General features: G+C 50.1%; 1 protein-coding gene across 1 annotated transcript in view; it reads right to left on the bottom strand.

The window, feature by feature from the left end:
• pkd1b (polycystic kidney disease 1b) overlaps positions 1-17,743 on the bottom strand; it is a 146,001-nt gene that overhangs the window by 37,270 nt on the left and 90,988 nt on the right. The window contains exons 22-29 of the mRNA XM_068004381.1: positions 16,183-16,378; positions 15,816-15,983; positions 13,821-13,964; positions 10,597-10,807; positions 9,441-9,564; positions 8,209-8,358; positions 1,994-2,058; positions 246-466 (exon numbers count right to left, since the gene is read on the bottom strand). Coding sequence (XP_067860482.1) covers positions 246-466; positions 1,994-2,058; positions 8,209-8,358; positions 9,441-9,564; positions 10,597-10,807; positions 13,821-13,964; positions 15,816-15,983; positions 16,183-16,378 — 1,279 coding nt within the window. The remainder of the gene's footprint in view (positions 1-245; positions 467-1,993; positions 2,059-8,208; positions 8,359-9,440; positions 9,565-10,596; positions 10,808-13,820; positions 13,965-15,815; positions 15,984-16,182; positions 16,379-17,743) is intronic.

The following is a 17,743-nucleotide window of genomic DNA, read 5'->3' on the forward strand; positions in this document are numbered from 1 at the left end:
TCTCCTCACAATTTTAAACTCCTTCTTCTTCTCCTCTGTACTCTCAATACTTCAACGTCTCATTAAAGGTTAGTTGTATGGCCTCACCCACGATACAGAGGATTGTAAAATAAGCTGTTTGGGTTTATCATGCAGATGCTACATACACATATCAGGGGTAATTTTGACTCTGTGCGATAGTGTAAAATGGGTGATAGTGAATTGGCAGGCCGCTCTACATCTCTCCCGATTTTTATTTCTCTTACCTGATGTCGTCAGGCGATTGTGTTTCAAATTCCTGCTGTCATCCGAATCCGAGATGGAAAAGGAGAGGGGATCTTCATCCGAGGATGAGGACGACTTCATCCCCCGTTTGCGCAAAGCTTTCTTCCTCTTCAGAATCTTATTCCGGCTGAAGGAGGGATCGTGGTTCAAGAGGTCGGGGAGGTCGAACAGACTGTCGTACGATGGCCAGCTCTTCAGAAAGCTACAAGTTTGAAGGAGGAGAGAGCACAGCACTCACTGCAACAGCAACATTCAGTTCAAACTGAGAACAGGTTAGGGCTGACGGGCAGTTCTAGGGAAAGACACATTAGGAGCCCATTTATTTGTGGATTTTTGTGCTCATCAAGGTGAAAAAAAAGAACTTGCATTTATATAGCACCTTTCACAACCTCAGGACGACCCAAAGCGCTTTACAGCCAATGAAGTACTTTTGAAGTGTAGTTACTGTTATAATGTGGGAAACAGGGCTGTCAATTTGCACACAGCAAGGTCCCACAAACAGCAATGTTATAATGATTGGTTAATGTTTTTGGTGTTAGTTGAGGGATAAATATTGGCCAGGACACCGGGGAGAACTCCCCTACTCTTCTTCGCAATAGTGCCATGGGATCCGTTACGTCCACCTGAGAGGGCAGACCGTGCCTCAGTTTAACGCCTCATCCAAAAGACAGCACCCCCGACATTGCAGCACTCTCTCAATGCTGGATTGAATTGTCAGCTGAGATTATGTGCTCATACCCCTGGAGTGGGACTTGAACCCATGACCTTCTGACTCAGAGGTGAGGGACATTAGTGTTGGGGAATGGAACAATTTCCATTTTGGGCACCCAGTATCAGCATTAAGCACACCCAGGTCAGGTTTAGATGCAGAGTAAGGCGCCCTATGTCCCTCAGCCATAACCTCAGAGGAGCGGACCCCAGAGCATGACTGTGACATTTTTCCATTTCACCCACCATCCATCCTCTGGCCTGTTTGAATGAGATGACCAAATACTGGCCAATATGGGGCAGATTTGTGCGTGGGCCTAAGCCAGTTGAAACTGGACACTGCCCAAACTCATTTCACATAGGACCCCTCCGGCCTGCAGCCACAGGAAACCTTCATCCCATTGGTCTCGGCTGGACTTGTACCCGGGTCCCGGGGAAGACAGGCTAGTCTAGTCCCTGGGAGCCTAGCTAAAGGAAAACTCCAGGGTACAGCACTGCAATGGGCCTGTCCTTTACCAAAAGCAGGCGCAGTGCTGCACTGGAGATGACCGGGCAGGGAAAGGGAGGGAAGGGTCGTGAACAGTCTGGTGAATGCTGTTGCCATTTCGTACATACCCAACCCATTCAAAAAAAAGCTTTTCCTGACTCAAACTGGTTCCACAGGCCCCCTTCAGTACCTCACCAAACTGCCTGGCCTTCATGTATGCAATCAGACATTGAGCGTCGGATAGCTATTCCACTGGATAGGCATCACAGCTGAGCCCAGTGTTCTCCTCCATCAGAGATTGCATGCATGCATTTGAAAGTCATCTCTGGCTAATTTTTTTCTCTCCATTCCTTCATAGCCCAGGGGCACTGAGGCAAAATTGTAGCCTCCTTAAGTGCTCCTTGAGTGCCAGGGATTAAACCTGCGACTTTCTGGTCAGTTATAAGAGCTGCCTTTACCAACTGGGCCAGCAGGGGGAGATAAAGAGCCCACAATATCACAAGTGCGTAGCTGAAGAAGGCAAAGTGTCCGTACCTCTTACTGATCAGCTGCGGAGGGAATCGAAAGTCAGAGTCCAGCTTTTTACTTCCAAGGGATTCCTGCCCAGACACAAAGAAAAAATTAAAATCAGATTTCTATTCGTTTTCCATTTTTCCCCTCCCTCCCCAAAGGATTTTGAACCATCAGATATATATATAAATATATATATATACTCCAGTGGAGAGATAGGTTCATGTCATTCAACGAACAGCAACCTGTGGACAGGACAGATGGTGATTGAGACAAGGAGACCATGGAGGGTTATCAGGGAATTAACATGATTTTAAAACATGCAGCTAGTATACAGCATCATCTGCAATATCAGAGCATAGCATCGCCAGGTCATTAACAGGCCTGTAATTCACTCCAGGGTATTCGTTATTCTATATATAAACCATCTGTACCCTCAATTAGATTCCAGCCTGTAACTCACTCCCGAGTATCAGTTTTTTTTTTAATTTATTCGTTCATGGGATGTGGGCGTCACTGGCGAGGCCGGCATTTATTGCCCATCCCTAATTGCCCTTGAGAAGGTGGTGGTGAGCCGCCTTCTTGAACCGCTGCAGTCCGTGTGGTGAAGGTTCTCCCACAGTGCTGTTAGGAAGGGAGTTCCAGGATACTGACCCAGCGATGATGAAGGAACGGCGATATATTTCCAAGTAGGGATGGTGTGTGACTTGGAGGGGAACGTGCAGGTGGTGTTGTTCCCATGTGCCTGCTGCCCTTGTCCTTCTAGGTGGTAGAGGCCGCGGGTTTGAGAGGTGCTGTCGAAGAAGCCTTGGCGAATTGCTGCAGTGCATCCTGTGGATGGTACACACTGCAGCCACAGTGCGTCGGTGGTGAAGGGAGTGAATATTTATGGTGGTGGATGGGGTGCCAATCAAGTGGGCTGCTTTGTCCTGGATGGTGACGAGCTTCTCGAGAGTTGTTGGAGCTGCACTCATCCAAGCAAGTGGAGAGTATTCCATCACACTCCTGACTTGTGCCTTGTAGATGGTGGAAAGGCTTTGGGGAGTCAGGAGGTGAGTCACTCGCCGCAGAATACCCAACCTCTGACCTGCTCTTGTAGCCACAGTATTGAGATGGCTGGTCCAGTTAAGTTTCTGGTCAATGGTGACCACCAGGGTGTTGATGGTGGGGGATTCGGCAATGGTAATGTCATTAAATGTCAAGGGGAGATGGTTCGACTCTCTCTTTTTGGACATGGTCATTGCCTGGCACTTGTCTGGCACTAATGTTACTTGCCACTTATCAGCCCAAGCCTGGTATGACTCCAGCCACTGGAGAGTTTTCCCCCTGATTCCCATTGACTTCAATTTACTAGGGTTCCTTGGTGCCACACTCGGTCAAATGCTGCCTTGATGTCAAGGGCAGTCACTCCCACCACACCTCTGGAATTCAGCTCTTTTGTCCATGTTTGAACCAAGGCTGTAATGAGGTCTGGAGCCGAGTGGTCCTGGCGGAACCCAAACTGAGCATCGGTGATCAGGTTATTGGTGAGTAAGTGCCGCCTGATAGCACTGTCGACGACACCTTCCATCACTTTGCTGATGATTGAGAGTAGACTGATGGGGCGGTAATTGGCTGGATTGGATTTGTCCTGCTTTCTGTGGACAGGACATACCTCAATTTTCCACATTGTCGGGTAGATGCCCGTGTTGTAGCTGTACTGGAACAGTTTGGCTAGTTCTGGAGCACAAGGCTTGGGTGTCAGGGCCCTTTGCTGTATCCAGTGCACTCAGCCGTTTCTTGATATCACGTGAAGTGAATTGAATTGGCTGAAGACTGGCTTCCGTGATGGTGGGGATATCGGGAGGAGGCCGAGATGGATCATCCACTCGGCACTTCTGGCTGAAGATGGTTGCAAACGCTTCAGCCTTGTCTTTTGCACTCACGTGCTGGACTCCACCATCATCGAGGATGGGGATGTTTACAAAGCCTCCTCCTCCCGTTAGTTGTTTAATTGTCCACCACCATTCATGACTGGATGTGGCAGGACTGCAGAGCTTTGATCTGATCCATTGGTTGTGGAATCGCTTAGCTCTGACTATAACATGTTGCTTCCGCTGTTTAGCATGCATGTAGTCCTGAGTTGCAGCTTCACCAGGTTGGCACCTCATTTTTAGGTACGCCTGGTGCTGCTCCTGGCATGCTCTTCTACACTCCTCATTGAACCAGGGTTGATCCCTGGCTTGTTGGTAATGGTAGAGTGAGGAATATGCCGGGCCATGAGGTTACAGATTGTGCTGGAATACAATTCTGCTGCTGCTGATGGCCCACAGCGCCTCATGGATGCCCAGTTTTGAGCTGCTAGATCTGTTCTGAATCTATCCCATTTAGCACGGTGGTAGTGCCACACAACACGTTGGATGGTGTCCTCAGTGTGAAGACAGGACTTCGTCTCCACGAGGACTGTGCAGTGGTTACTCCTACCAATACTGTCATGGACATTTTCATCTGCGACAGGTAGATTGGTGAGGACGAGGTCAAGTAGGTTTTTCCCTCGTGTTGGTTCGCTCACCATCTGTCGCAAGCCCAGTCTGGCAGCTATGTCCTTCAGGACTCGGCCAGCTCGGTCAGTAGTGGTGCTACCGAACCACTCTTGGTGATGGACATTGAAGTCCCCCACCCAGAGTACATTCTGTGCCCTTGCTACCCTCAGTGCTTCCTCCAAGTGGTGTTCAACATGGAGGAGGACTGATTCATCAGCTGAGGGAGGGCGGTAGGTGGTAATCAGCAGGAGGTTTCCTTGCCCATGTTTGACCTGATGCCATGAGATTTCATGGGGTCTGGAGTCAATGTTGAGGACTCCCAGGGCCACTCCCTCCTGACTGTATATCACTGTACCGCCACCTCTGGTGGGTCTGTCCTGCCGGTGGGACAGGACATACCCAGGGATGGTGATGGAAGAGTCTGGGACGTTGGCTGAAAGGTATGATTCTGTGAGAATGGCTATGTCAGGTTTCTTGACTGGTCTGTGGGACAGCTCTCCCAATTTTGGCACAAGTCCCCAGATGTTAGTGAGGAGGACTTTGCAGGGTCGACTGGGCTTGGTTTGCCTTTGTCGTGTACGATGCCTAGTGGTCTGATGCCGGGTGATCTGTCCGGTTTTATTCTTATTATGACTTTTTTTTAAAGCAAGATTTTGCAACTGAGTGGCTTGCTCGGCCATTTCAGAGGCCAATTAAGAATCAACCACACTGCTGTGGGTCTGGAGTCATATATAGGCCAGACCCGGTAAGGACGGCAGGTTTCCTTCCCTAAAGGGCATTAGTGAACCAGATGGGACTTTACGACAATCCGGTAGTTTCATGGCCACCATTACTGATACTAGTTTTTTTAATTAATTAAATTTGAACTCCTGACTCTAGATTATTAGTCCAGTAACATAACCACTCTGCTACCGTACCCTGGGTTATTCTATATATAAACCATCTGAACCCCTCGATTAGATTCCAGTCTGTAACTCACTCCCAGTTATCTGTTATTCTTTGCATTGATCTTGTTTGGAAAACTGAATCAAATATGGTCATCACAATGATGAAGTGACAGTAAACAGCAACTTCTGATTTTGTTTAGTCACAAATAAACCCCAATTTTCTGACACCAGCAAAATCAGGGCTGTTCTCACTGGGTGTTTGCTTTCAGCCCCACCGGATTTTACAAGGCAAGCCCCTTCCCTTTATTACAATAGGCTCGGTGGGAATGGAAAGTGTGTGTGAGGCAATCTAGCTGGCTCCACGTTGGGAAATGTGGTGAACCAACAGCTCTTAAAGGGCAGCTGCTCACCCTTAAAGGGAATTTGGCTGTGATTGTTCTGTTGGACGGGAACAGACTGAGTACTCCCACCCACTCACTCACTCTCATATTGTCAAAAGCTCCCGCCTTCAATAACGACTCCTTGGAGGTGTTTTGCTGTTTGGGTGACGAGAGGCACCCACTGGTAAGGCTGGAGGTGCAAGCTGCATGGATGGAGATCAGCAAGTGAGTGAACACAGTCCTCAGGTCTCCCATACCATGAAAGCAAATGAGGAAAAGGTTCAGGGGCATCAGAAGATGAGCTGCGATCAGTGTGGACATCTCTCTGTACTATTGCACTTTTCCTTCATACAAAGCATGGAGCCTATGTGACTGTTTATCTATCGCACTATCAGGGAGATCCTCTGAAAAGCATGGCAGAGGATTAAATAAGTTCTCCTTCATACAATAGAAGCTGCTTGGCACATTCATAGTGGAGATAACAATAGTCTGAATATAGCAGTCACCCACAAACAGGTCATATCAGGAGAAACGCCTTGCATTTGAGAAGGCCAGGCACAGTAAGAAGAAATTCCCTAGATTCTGGAGGGGTCCCATCAGATGGGAAAATAGCGAATGTAACTCCTCTATTCAAGAAAGGAGGGAGACAGAAAGCAGGAAACTACAGGCCAGTTAGCTTAACATCTGTCATAGGGAAAATGCCAGAATCTATTATTAAGGAGGTTTTGGTAGGGCACTTCGAAAATCTCAATGCAATCAGGCAGAGTCAACACGGTTTTGTGAAAGGGAAATCGTGTTTGACTAATTTATTAGAGGAAGTAACGAGCAACGTGGATAAAGGGGATCCTGTGGATGTGGTGTACTTGGATTTCCAGAAGGCATTTGACAAGGTGCCACATCAAAGGCTACTACACAAAATAAGAGCTCATGGTGTAGGGGGTAACATATTAGCATGGATAAAGGATTGGTTAGCTAACAGGAAACAGAGAGTAGGCATAAATGGGTCATTTTCAGGTTGGCAAGATGTAACAAGTGGAGTGCCACAGGGATCAGTGCTTGGGCCTCAACTATTTACAATCTTTATCAATGACTTGGATGAAGGGACCGAATGTATGGTTGCTAAATTTGCTGATGACACAAAGGTAGGTAGGAAAGTAAGTTGTGAAGAGGACATAAGGAGTCTGCAAAGGGATATGGATAGGTTGAGTGAGTGGGCAAAAATTTGGCAGATGGAGTATAATGTGGGAAAATGTGAACTTGTCCACTTTGGCAGGAGGAATAGAAAAGCAGTATATTATTTAAATGGAGAGAGATTGCAGAACTCTGAGGTATAGAGGGATCTGGGTGTCCTAGTACATGAATTACAAAAAGTTAGTATGCAGGTACAGCAAGTGATTAGAAAGGCAAACGGAATGTTGTCATTTATTGCAAGGGGAATGGAATATAAAAGTAGAGATGTTTTGCTACAGTTGTACAGGGCATTGGTGAGACCACATCTAGAATACTGTGTGCAGATTTGATCTCCTTATTTAAGAAAGGACATAATTGCTTTGGAGGCGGTTCAGAGAAGGTTCACTCGACTGATTCCTGGGATGAGGGGGTTATCTTATGAGGAAAGGTTGGACAAGTTGGGCCTGTATACACTGGAGTTTAGAAGAATGAGAGTTGATCTTATTGAAACATATAAGATCCTGAGGGGACTAGAAGGGGTAGATGCTGAAGGGATGTTTCCCCTTGTGGGAGAGACTAGATCTAGGGGCCACAGTTTAAAAATAAGGGGTCTCCCATTTAAGACGGAGATGAGGAGAAACTTTTTCTTTCAAAGGGTCGTGAGTCTGTGGAACTCCCTTCCCCAGAGAGCGGTGGAGGCAGGGTCACTGAATATTTTTAAGTCTGAGTTAGATAGATTCCTGATTAACAAGGGAGTCAAAGGTCATAGAAGGTAGATGGGAAAGTAGGGTTGAGGTCACAATCAAATCAGCCATGGTCTTATCAAATGGCGGAGCAAGCTCGAGGGGCCAAATGGCCTACTCCTGCTCTTAATTCATATGTTCGTCAAGAAAAAAAGAAGGAACATGTATTTATATAGCGCCTTTCATGACCTCGGGAAATCCCAAAGTGCTTTACAGCCAATGAAGTATTTGAGGTTGTAATGTAGGAAACGTGGCAGCCAATTTGCCCACAGCAAGGTCCCACACACAGCAAAGTGATAATGACCAGATCATCTGTTTTAGTGATGTTGGTTGAGGGATAAATATTGGCTAAGATCTTTCAGTGGGCAAATTGGCTACCCCGTTTCCTACATTACAACAGTGACTACAATTCAAAAAGTACTTCATTGACTATAAAGCGCTTTGGGACGCTCTGAGGTCGTGAAAGGCGCTACATAAATGCAAGTCTTTCTTTTTCTTTTTAACCGACCACTTTACCCAGCGTCACGTTGGACTTACACAACTCTCCGAGCTCACGTCCACGATGGAGTCCAGGCCTCCGGGGATGGACAGGAAGGAGGAGCTGCCGAGCTCCGAGGGGTCGAGATACACGTCCATCTCCACAGTCTGTGCCTCCGTGGGAGGGGGTTCCGGGTCGTCGACGGTGACCTGGGATAGAGTGACGTGACACCCTGTGAGTGGCAATCTCAGCAACGGTGGGCTCATTCTCCAGGAAGGGCTGAGTTGGGTTATTATGAACAAGCATGGATATAGAACTCTCGATTCCTTCATCCAAGTCCAGTTGGAATCCCGCCTGATCCCTGCTCCAGCGGTTGAAATCATCTCTCTGCCAACTGTGTCGACACGTTCTGGTCATCACCAGGCCATGGACAACCCATGCTTTTAGGCACATGCAGAAAAATACCACCCTAGGTACTGCTTGGGTCTCAGGACCCTGCACCATACCAAGCGGTACCAGAGAGAAACATCAGCCACACTGCACAAAGTTCGCTGGCTGGACCTGCAGGTGTCGAGATTCTTTTTCCGTTACAACCAAAGTAGAATGAGATTTGGAAAGACCATGAGCAAAAATAGTAAATCCCTTTATAACATGGACAGTGGGCACAAGGCACGACCTGGTGCGACACTGTGCCATACTAACCACAACAGGCCAGGTTCCATCCCCGGCCTGAGCAAAAACCAGGCTGGCCTTGGCTGGGTTGGCTGCAGGCAGTGCTGCATCTGGCTTCAGAGCTAAGCATTGGCTGTATAGGCCAGGGCTCCCAGACGCCATCACCATCCCTGCTGGAAACAGCACACCGTGGGTGTGGGGTCGCAAAGGGGAGGGGCTCAGCTCCCATGTCCTCCATAGTTGTTCATCCTGCCGACACTCACCGTCTTAGCTCACACGTGAAGAACGTGGTCACTCGAGCGAGGTACCAGAGGGCGGCCAGCGGCACAGGTCGCCAACCCCAGCGCCACAGAGCGCCAACCCCAGCGCCACAGAGCGCCAACCCCAGTGCCACAGAGTGCTAACCCCAAAGATATCAGAAAGGGCAAAAAATCGGGGAGAATAAGAAACAAAATCCAAGGAAAAGTTTGTGATACAATAACTGCTGGATATTATATAAAGGAGATCACGCAGTTAGCCCTGCCATCTATGGGGGGCTAATTATTCCCACGTACGAGTGGATTACCACTTGATTCAATCATTCACACATAGACAGGTCACACTAATGCTTCAGCCTTACCTGACTACGGGTTCTTCTGAAGAGGAAAGTGAAGAGGAGGTGGACTGGGAACACGACAGCAGCCAGAACAATGCCAATGGCCACGGTCTCACCTGTAACAGTGGCCAGGTATGCCACAGGGACGCTGTTTACAAGACACAAGTTGTTAAACACAGTTTCTTACCTTGCCCTCCTGGTCCCTTTTATAACGCACTTGCCTCTCTCCTGTTCGACCTTACCCATCCCACTGCTGGTAGGAAGGTGAGGGTGGTCCCAAGGTGTGGTTCTCCCTCCTGTCGGGAGATGGCCTGCTCACAACCTGCTGCACTCAGCTGACAGCAAGGAAAAGACCAGTCATTTGGCACACAGGATGGGTCTCTGTGGGAACCCACGTAACATGCAGAGCATCAAATCAGAGGGCATCGACTCATTCGCCCTCGGATAGAGTTAAGGATTGGACAGGGTCAATGATCATAAAGGGTCAATGATCGGGCGGGGTCAACGATCGGACGGGGTCAACGATTGTAAAGGGTCAACGATCGGACGGGGTCAACGATCGGACGGGGCCAATGATCATAAAGTGGCAACGATTGGACGGGGCATTGCTCAGAAAGGGTCAATAATTGGATAGGGCAACAATCAGATAGGATTAACAATTGGAGAGGGTGAATGATGGGAGAGGGTCAACGATGGGAGAGGGTCAACGATGGGAGAGGGTCAACGATGGGAGAGGGTCAACGATGGGATAGGATCAATGATGGGAAAGGATCAACGATGGGAGAGGGTCAACGATGGGAGAGGGTCAACGATGGGAGAGGGTCAACGATGGGAGAGAGTCAACGGTGGGAGAGGGTCAATGATGGGATAGGATCAACGGTGGGAGAGGGTCAATGATGGGATAGGATCAACGGTGGGAGAGGGTCAATGATGGGCGAGGGTCAATGATGGGAGAGGGTCAATGATGGGAGAGGGTCAATGATGGGAGAGAGTCAACAATGGAATAGGATCAACGGTGGGAGAGGGTCAATGATGGGAGAGAGTCAACAATGGAATAGGATCAACGGTGGGAGAGGGTCAATGATGGGAGAGGGTCAATGATGGGCGAGGGTCAATGATGGGCGAGGGTCAATGATGGAATAGGATCAACGATCGGATAGAATATTGGCCAGGTACAGACCTTTGGTTTTTGACTCCAACAGCCCCATACCATGCTGTCCCCGCAGTGAGGTACAGGTATATGAGCAGAGTGCAGCAGGTGACCCTCTGGACTCGAGTGAAGTGGCTCCGTGGCAGACGATCCCAGACAGAGAGCCAGATGTGCTTCTCTGATACGCCGCGCTTTAGCTGCGAGACGAAGATGCGTGAGAATCGGCGCAATTCCTGGGGGCCTAGTGACAAAAACACAGGACAACACGGGTCAGCAACACACTGACAATCAACAGCCAGGAACACCCATTTCTGTCAGACTGCATCGAGCACTCAGCCAATGAAGTACTGCTGAAGCGCATTCTCTGTTCTGAAGGCAAATCTGGCAGCCAATTCATGCACAGCAAGCTCCCACAAACAGCTATGAGATAAATGACCAGTTAGTCTGTTTTTGGTGATGTAGGTTGAGGGATAAACGACGACGACACCGGATAGAACTCCCCTTCTCTTCTTCGAATGGTACGATGGGATCTTTTACATCAACCTGAAAGGGCAGACGGGGCCTCGATTTAACATCTCATCTGAAAGACAGCACCTCTGACAGTGCAGCACTCCCAGTGTCGGCCTAGGTTTTGTGCTCGAGTCTCTGGAGTGGGACTTGAACCCACATTGTTCTGACTCAAATGCAAGAGTGCTACCACCGAGACAAGCTGACACTGTACTGTGAAGGTGATTAATGCCTTTCTGTTTCCTGTGAGTGCAGGAACCGGGGGCAGATCAGGGCTGGTGGGTGATACAAATTGGTTTGCTTCAGGACTCCCAGGAAAGATCCCAGGAACAGAAGAGACCTAAGGGGTTTGGGGGGGGGGGGGGGTTTAACTGAAGTAAAATGGAGGAAATGAGAGAGTTAGCAGATAAGAAGGGAAGTCCAGCTGAACTTTTTCACCCAATTATGGAATAAATTAAGACTGCAGTGAAGTCAAGAGACAATTGGATGGATTTCTGCAGAGGACTATGTCAACCTTGATAACTCACAAAAACTGGCCAACAGCCTGAAATAAAGTTGATGGATAGCCCGCTCTCTCCAGCCACAGCACAGCCAATTGCCTGTTCCCCCAGCACCACTTCCAAGCAATCACCATCTCCAACAGGAGAGCACCTAACCACCACCCCTTGACATTCAACTGCATTACCATCACCGAATCCCCCACCATCAACATCCTGGGGGTCACCATTGACCAGAAACTTAACTGGACCAGCCATATAAATACTGTGGCTACAAGGGCAGGTCAGAGGCTGGATATTCTGTGGCGAGTGACTCACCTCCTGACTCCACAAAGCCTTTCCACCATCTACAAGGCACAAGTCAGGAGTGTGATGGAATACTCTCCACTTGCCTGGATGAGTGCAGCTCCAACACTCAAGAAGCTCGACACCATCCAGGACAAAGCAGCCCGCTTGATTGGCACCCCATCCACCACCCTAAACATTCACTCCCTTCACCACCGGCGCACTGTGGCTGCAGTGTGTACCATCCACAGGATGCACTGCAGCAACTCGCCAAGGCTTCTTCGACAGCACCTTCCAAACCCGCGACCTCTACCACCTAGGAGGACAAGAGCAGCAGGCACATGGGAACAATACCACCTGCACGTTCCCCTCCAAGTCACACACCATCCCGACTTGGAAATATATCGCCGTTCCTTCATCGTTGCTGGGTCAAAATCCTGGAACTCACAACCTAACAGCACTGTGGGAGAACCGTCACCACACGGACTGCAGCGGTTCAAGAAGGCGGCTCACCACCACCTTCTCAAGGGCAATTAGGGATGGGCAATAAATGCCGGCCTCGCCACAACGCCCACATCCTATGAATGAATAAAAATAAAGCTCCTCCCTGTGACTGACAGTACTATTCAGAATGAGCAGGAGGTTCCTGATCTTGGCCGAATCGCTGCCCACATTCTACTTCAGTGCCCCACTGAGGGAGTGCTGCACTGTTGGAGATGCCGTCTTTGGGATGAGACGTTAAACTGAGGTCCCGTATGCCCTTTCAGGTGGACGTAAAAGATCACATGCTTTCGAAGAAGAGCAGAGGAGTTCTGGCCAATATTTAACCTTTAACCAACATCACCAAAACGGATTATCTGGACATTATCACTTTGCTGTTTATGGGATCTTGCTGTGCACAAATTGGCTGCTGCATTTCCTACATTCCAACAGTGACTACACTTCAAAAGTGCTTCATTGGTTGTGAAGCGCTTTGGGACGTTCAGAGGTCGTAAGACACTATAAAAATGAATGTCTTTTCTTTCTTTCCTTCTTTTTATGCAGCATTCATCACAGATAGAAACCTCGGAGCGGTCTTTGAGGGAGGTGTCTGGCCCACACTGTGAGAGTGAACATGCAGACGGGGTCCTGTAACACTACCCTCACGTGTAAAACAGGGACGGATGGTATGTATGATGGCGAGATAGGTGCAGTTGATCCATGGAGAAGGGACAGGACTGTTGGGTTTAACAATCTTTCCTGTTCCTAAAACGTCACCTCTCTAGCTAGAAAACCTTTTTTTTAAATTCATTCTTGGGTTGTGGGCGTCGCTGGCGAGGCCGGCATTTATTGCCCATCCCTAATTGCCCTTGAGAAGGTGGTGGTGAGCCGCCTTCTTGAACCGCTGCAGTCCGTGTGGTGAAGGTTCTCCCACAGTGCTGTTAGGAAGGGAGTTCCAGGATTTTGACCCAGCAACGATGAAGGAACGGCGCTGGATTTCCAAGTCGGGATGGTGTGTGACTTGGAGGGGAACGTGCAGGTGGCATTGTTCCCATGTGCCTGCTGCTCTTGTCCTCCTAGGTGGTAAAGGTCGCGGGTTTGGGAGGTTCTGCTGAAGAAACCTTGGTGAGTTGCTGAAGTGCATCCTATGGATGGTACACACTGCAGCCACAGTGCGCCGGTGGTGAAGGGAGTGAATGTTTAGGCTAGTTTGTTTGTTTTTATTCTCCTGCTTTGAGGTCAAGCAGAATAGCACCTTCTTATTTTGTTTATGATCAGCCTTCTCTCTGATCACTCTGCAAGTTGGGATTGCGTTCTCTCACAGCAGAATCACAGTGTGAAATATTGGACAGGATAGGTCGCAAACTAAGTCTCCAGGTACACGTGTTGTAGGGTTTATCTTAAGAATAGCCTAAGCCCAAATTCCCCAGTTGGTTAGTGCCCACCTCTGGCACCGGCTCAACCAGCTGGAGTGACTGTACTTACACGCTGCCAGTACGTCCTTCTCCACCATCCCCTCGTTCTTCTCATTCTCCACCGACAGCCAGTCCTGAGCCAGGAAGTAGTACATACTGTCGGTCTGCTTGTCCCAAACTGCCACGTGCTCCAGGTGCCAGGAGGGGTTCAGCCCTGCAGGGAACACAATGTTAAACTAGGAGGCAGTTCGGCTAATCGTGCAAGGAAACAAACCATTCTGCACATTAGGGGTCGTCTTGGAAACTTAACAATGGCTGTTAAAAAAGCATATGGGATCGTGGGCTTCATAAATAGGGTCATAGAATACAAAAGCAACGAAGTGTTGCTAAATCTTTATAAATCAGTGTTTAGATCTCAGCTGGAGTATTGTGTCAAATTCTGGGCACCACACTTTAGGAAGGATGTCAAGGCCTTGGAGAGGGTGCAGAAGAGATTTACTAGAATGGTTCCAGGGATGAAGAACATCAGTTATGTGGAGAGGTTGGAGAATTTGGGATTGTTCTCCTTATAGCAGAGAGGTTTAAGTGGAGATTTGATCGAGGTGTTCAAATTATGAGGGGTTTTGATAGAGTAAATAAGGAGAACTTTTCCACTGGCAGGAAGGTCAGTAACCAGAGGACACGGATTTAAGGTGATTGGCAAAAAATCAAGGGGGGAAATGAGCAGCATTATTTTTTACGCAGCTCGTGTGATGATCTGGAATGCACTGCCTGAAAGGATGGTGGAAACAGATTCAATAATAACTTTTGAAAGGGAATTAGATATATACTTGAAAAGGAAAAAATCTGCAGGGCTATGGGGAAAGAACTGGGGAGTGGGACTAATTAGATAGCTCTTTCAAAGAACCAGCACAGGCACGATGGATCGAATGGCCTCCTTCTGTGCTGTATGATTCTATAAAAATTGTGCCCCGTGCACACTTGAATTTCTGATATCCACTCTCGGTGAGTGAGCTCCCTGTCCGGATTGCTAAGTGATTGTGAACAGCAGTATTTGTAAAATAGATTATTAAAAAGAACTAACTAACTAAAATCTAAAAACAGAAAATGATGCCAATACTCAGCAGGTTGGTCAGCATCTAGAAGAGAAAAAAAGAACAGGTCAATGTTTGAGGTGTAAATACTTCATTAGAATTGACAAAATATTCTCATATAAGAAGCACTGCACGAACTCCAGTCTGTCTACGCACCTCCCTCCGTCTGATGTGACACAATTGGCAACAGTTATCCCGAGCAACACGGGGTCAATCTGCACGGCCGACCCACGCGGTGAGCCGGTCGGTCTGCACGCCCGTCCCCACAGTGAGCCGGTCAGTCTGCACGGCCGACCCACGCGGTGAGCCGGTCGGTCTGCACGGCCGACCCACGCGGTGAGCCGGTCAGTCTGCACGGCCGACCCACGCGGTGAGCCGGTCGGTCTGCACGCCCGACCCCACAGTGAGCCGGTCAGTCTGCGCGGCCGACCCACACGGTGAACCACGCAGTGAACCGGTCGATCTGCACGGCTGACCCACGCGGTGAACCCACACAGTGAGCCGGTCGGTCTGCGCGGCCGACCCACACGGTGAACCCACGCAGTGAACCGGTCGATCTGCACGGCTGACCCACGCGGTGAACCCACACAGTGAGCCGGTCAGTCTGCGCGGCCGACCCACACGGTGAACCACGCAGTGAACCGGTCGATCTGCACGGCTGACCCACGCGGTGAACCCACACAGTGAGCCGGTCGGTCTGCGCGGCCGACCCACACGGTGAACCCACGCAGTGAACCGGTCGATCTGCACGGCTGACCCACGTGGTGAACCCAAGCGGTGAACCGGTCGGTCTCCATGGATGCCTAAGTGACACACTGCTCAGTCCACGTGGCTCCATTGTGTAATTATTATTGGACCCAATTCATGAAGCTTCCACAAGTGGATGCAGAACCGAGCAACATCCACCTGGTAGGTCAGGGGTCGTCGCTTCACCTCCCCCACGCCCGGAGAGCTCCTACCACCACACCTACCAGTGTTATCGTGCCAGATTCGGATTTTCCAGATCTCACCCAAGTTGGCATCCGTCTCGATCTGAAAAACGTCCAGACTGTTCCTCTGGAACGCCCCTTCCTTGTCCAAGTGGCGAGAGCCGCTCTTGTTCAATCCGTATAGACTGATGCCCACGTGGGCTGTTGTACCTGCAGGAAAGAAATGAAGAAAGGAAGTCTTGCCTTTATATGGCGCCTGTAGTGGTGGCCTTCTTACTGACTGTTTGCTGCACTCTTGGGTGACAAGGTGGACCTCGAGGGGTCAGACCGTGGTCCTCCCTCCCTCCCTCCCTCCCTCCGTTCCACTTTGCAGTCAGCAGTAAGAGGAGATGGAATGGGCGTCTCTTACCCGAGTTCCTGCACCAGCCGGTTTTCACCATTACTTCATACTTGTAGCGTCCGTGCTGCCCGCAGAGTGGGATGATGCCGACACGGTTGATGTCGATGTAGTCCAGTTTGTGGGCAATGAGAGCCATCACGATGTAGACAGCAAACACCAAGGCACAGGTGATTGCCACGATCAAGTTCTGCACCGGCCTGGTTGCCTGCGAAGAAAACACCAGTGAATCACACAAGAGCCTTGTGAGATACAAGGAGACAGTCAGCGACTCCGGCAAAGGTACACGCAGCTCCACATTACGGGTAGGTCTATGACGATGAGAACAGGATGGCAGATATTTCCATCTACACTGGCTTTATGCGAGCCAGTTCTTAGAGACACAGCGCTAGGGGCTGGGTGGAATGATGAGTTGAGCAGATTTCAACCTGATGAGAAAAGTCACCCCCCCCCCCCTCTCCCCCCCGTCGTCTGTCCGTAAGGATTCTACGTGAAATGAGTTTGGGGCAATCTCCACAAAAGCCTGCAGAGCTAGCATTATTTATCAGCCCCGGTCACAAGGACATCTTGTAAGATGCAGTAGGGGATGCTCGTTCAATCAGCAGTGGGTGATATATCTACAAGGGGGCTGCATCACAGGGAGGCCGCGTTACGGGGAGACATTAGGTGGAGCCCTTGTTACGGGGAGGCCGCGTCACGGGGAGGCCACATAAGGGAGGTTGCGCAATGGGGAGGCTGCGTTACCGGGAGGCTGCGTTACGGGGAGGCTGTGTTACGGGGAGGCTGCGTTACCGGGAGGCTGCGTTACTGGGAGGCTGCGTTACGGGGAGGCTGCGTTACTGGGAGGCTGCGTTACGGGGAGGCTGCGTTACTGGGAGGCTGCGTTACGGGGAGGCTGCGTTACTGGGAGGCTGCGTTACGGGGAGGCTGTGTTACCGGGAGGCTGTGTAATGGGGAGGCTCCGTTACCGGGAGGCTGCGTTACGGGGAGGCTGCGTTACGGGGAGGCTGCGTTACCGGGAGGCTGCGTTACGGGGAGGCTGCGTTACTGGGAGGCTGCGTTACGGGGAGGCCGCGTTACTGGGAGGCTGCGTTACGGGGAGGCTGTGTTACCGGGAGGCTGTGTAATGGGGAGGCTCCGTTACCGGGAGGCTGCGTTACCGGGAGGCTGCGTTACCGGGAGGCTGCGTTACCGGGAGACTGTGTAATGGGGAGGCTGCGTTACGGGGAGGCTGTGTTACCAGGAGGCTGCATTACCGGGAGGCTGTGTAATGGGGAGGCTGCGTTACCGGGAGGCTGCGTTACCGGGAGGCTGCGTTACCGGGAGGCTGATTTATGGGGAGGCTGCGTTACCGGGAGGCTGCGTTACCGGGAGGCTGCGTTACCGGGAGGCTGATTTACGGGGAGGCTGCGTTACCGGGAGGCTGATTTATGGGGAGGCTGCGTTACCGGGAGGCTGCGTTACCGGGAGGCTGCGTTACCGGGAGGCTGATTTACGGGGAGGCTGCGTTACCGGGAGGCTGCGTTACCGGAAGGCTGATTTTACAGTTTCGCTGTTGAAATATCGCTGCTCA

This window comes from Heptranchias perlo, chromosome 23, assembly GCF_035084215.1.
Source record: "Heptranchias perlo isolate sHepPer1 chromosome 23, sHepPer1.hap1, whole genome shotgun sequence".
Lineage (NCBI taxonomy): Eukaryota > Metazoa > Chordata > Chondrichthyes > Hexanchiformes > Hexanchidae > Heptranchias > Heptranchias perlo.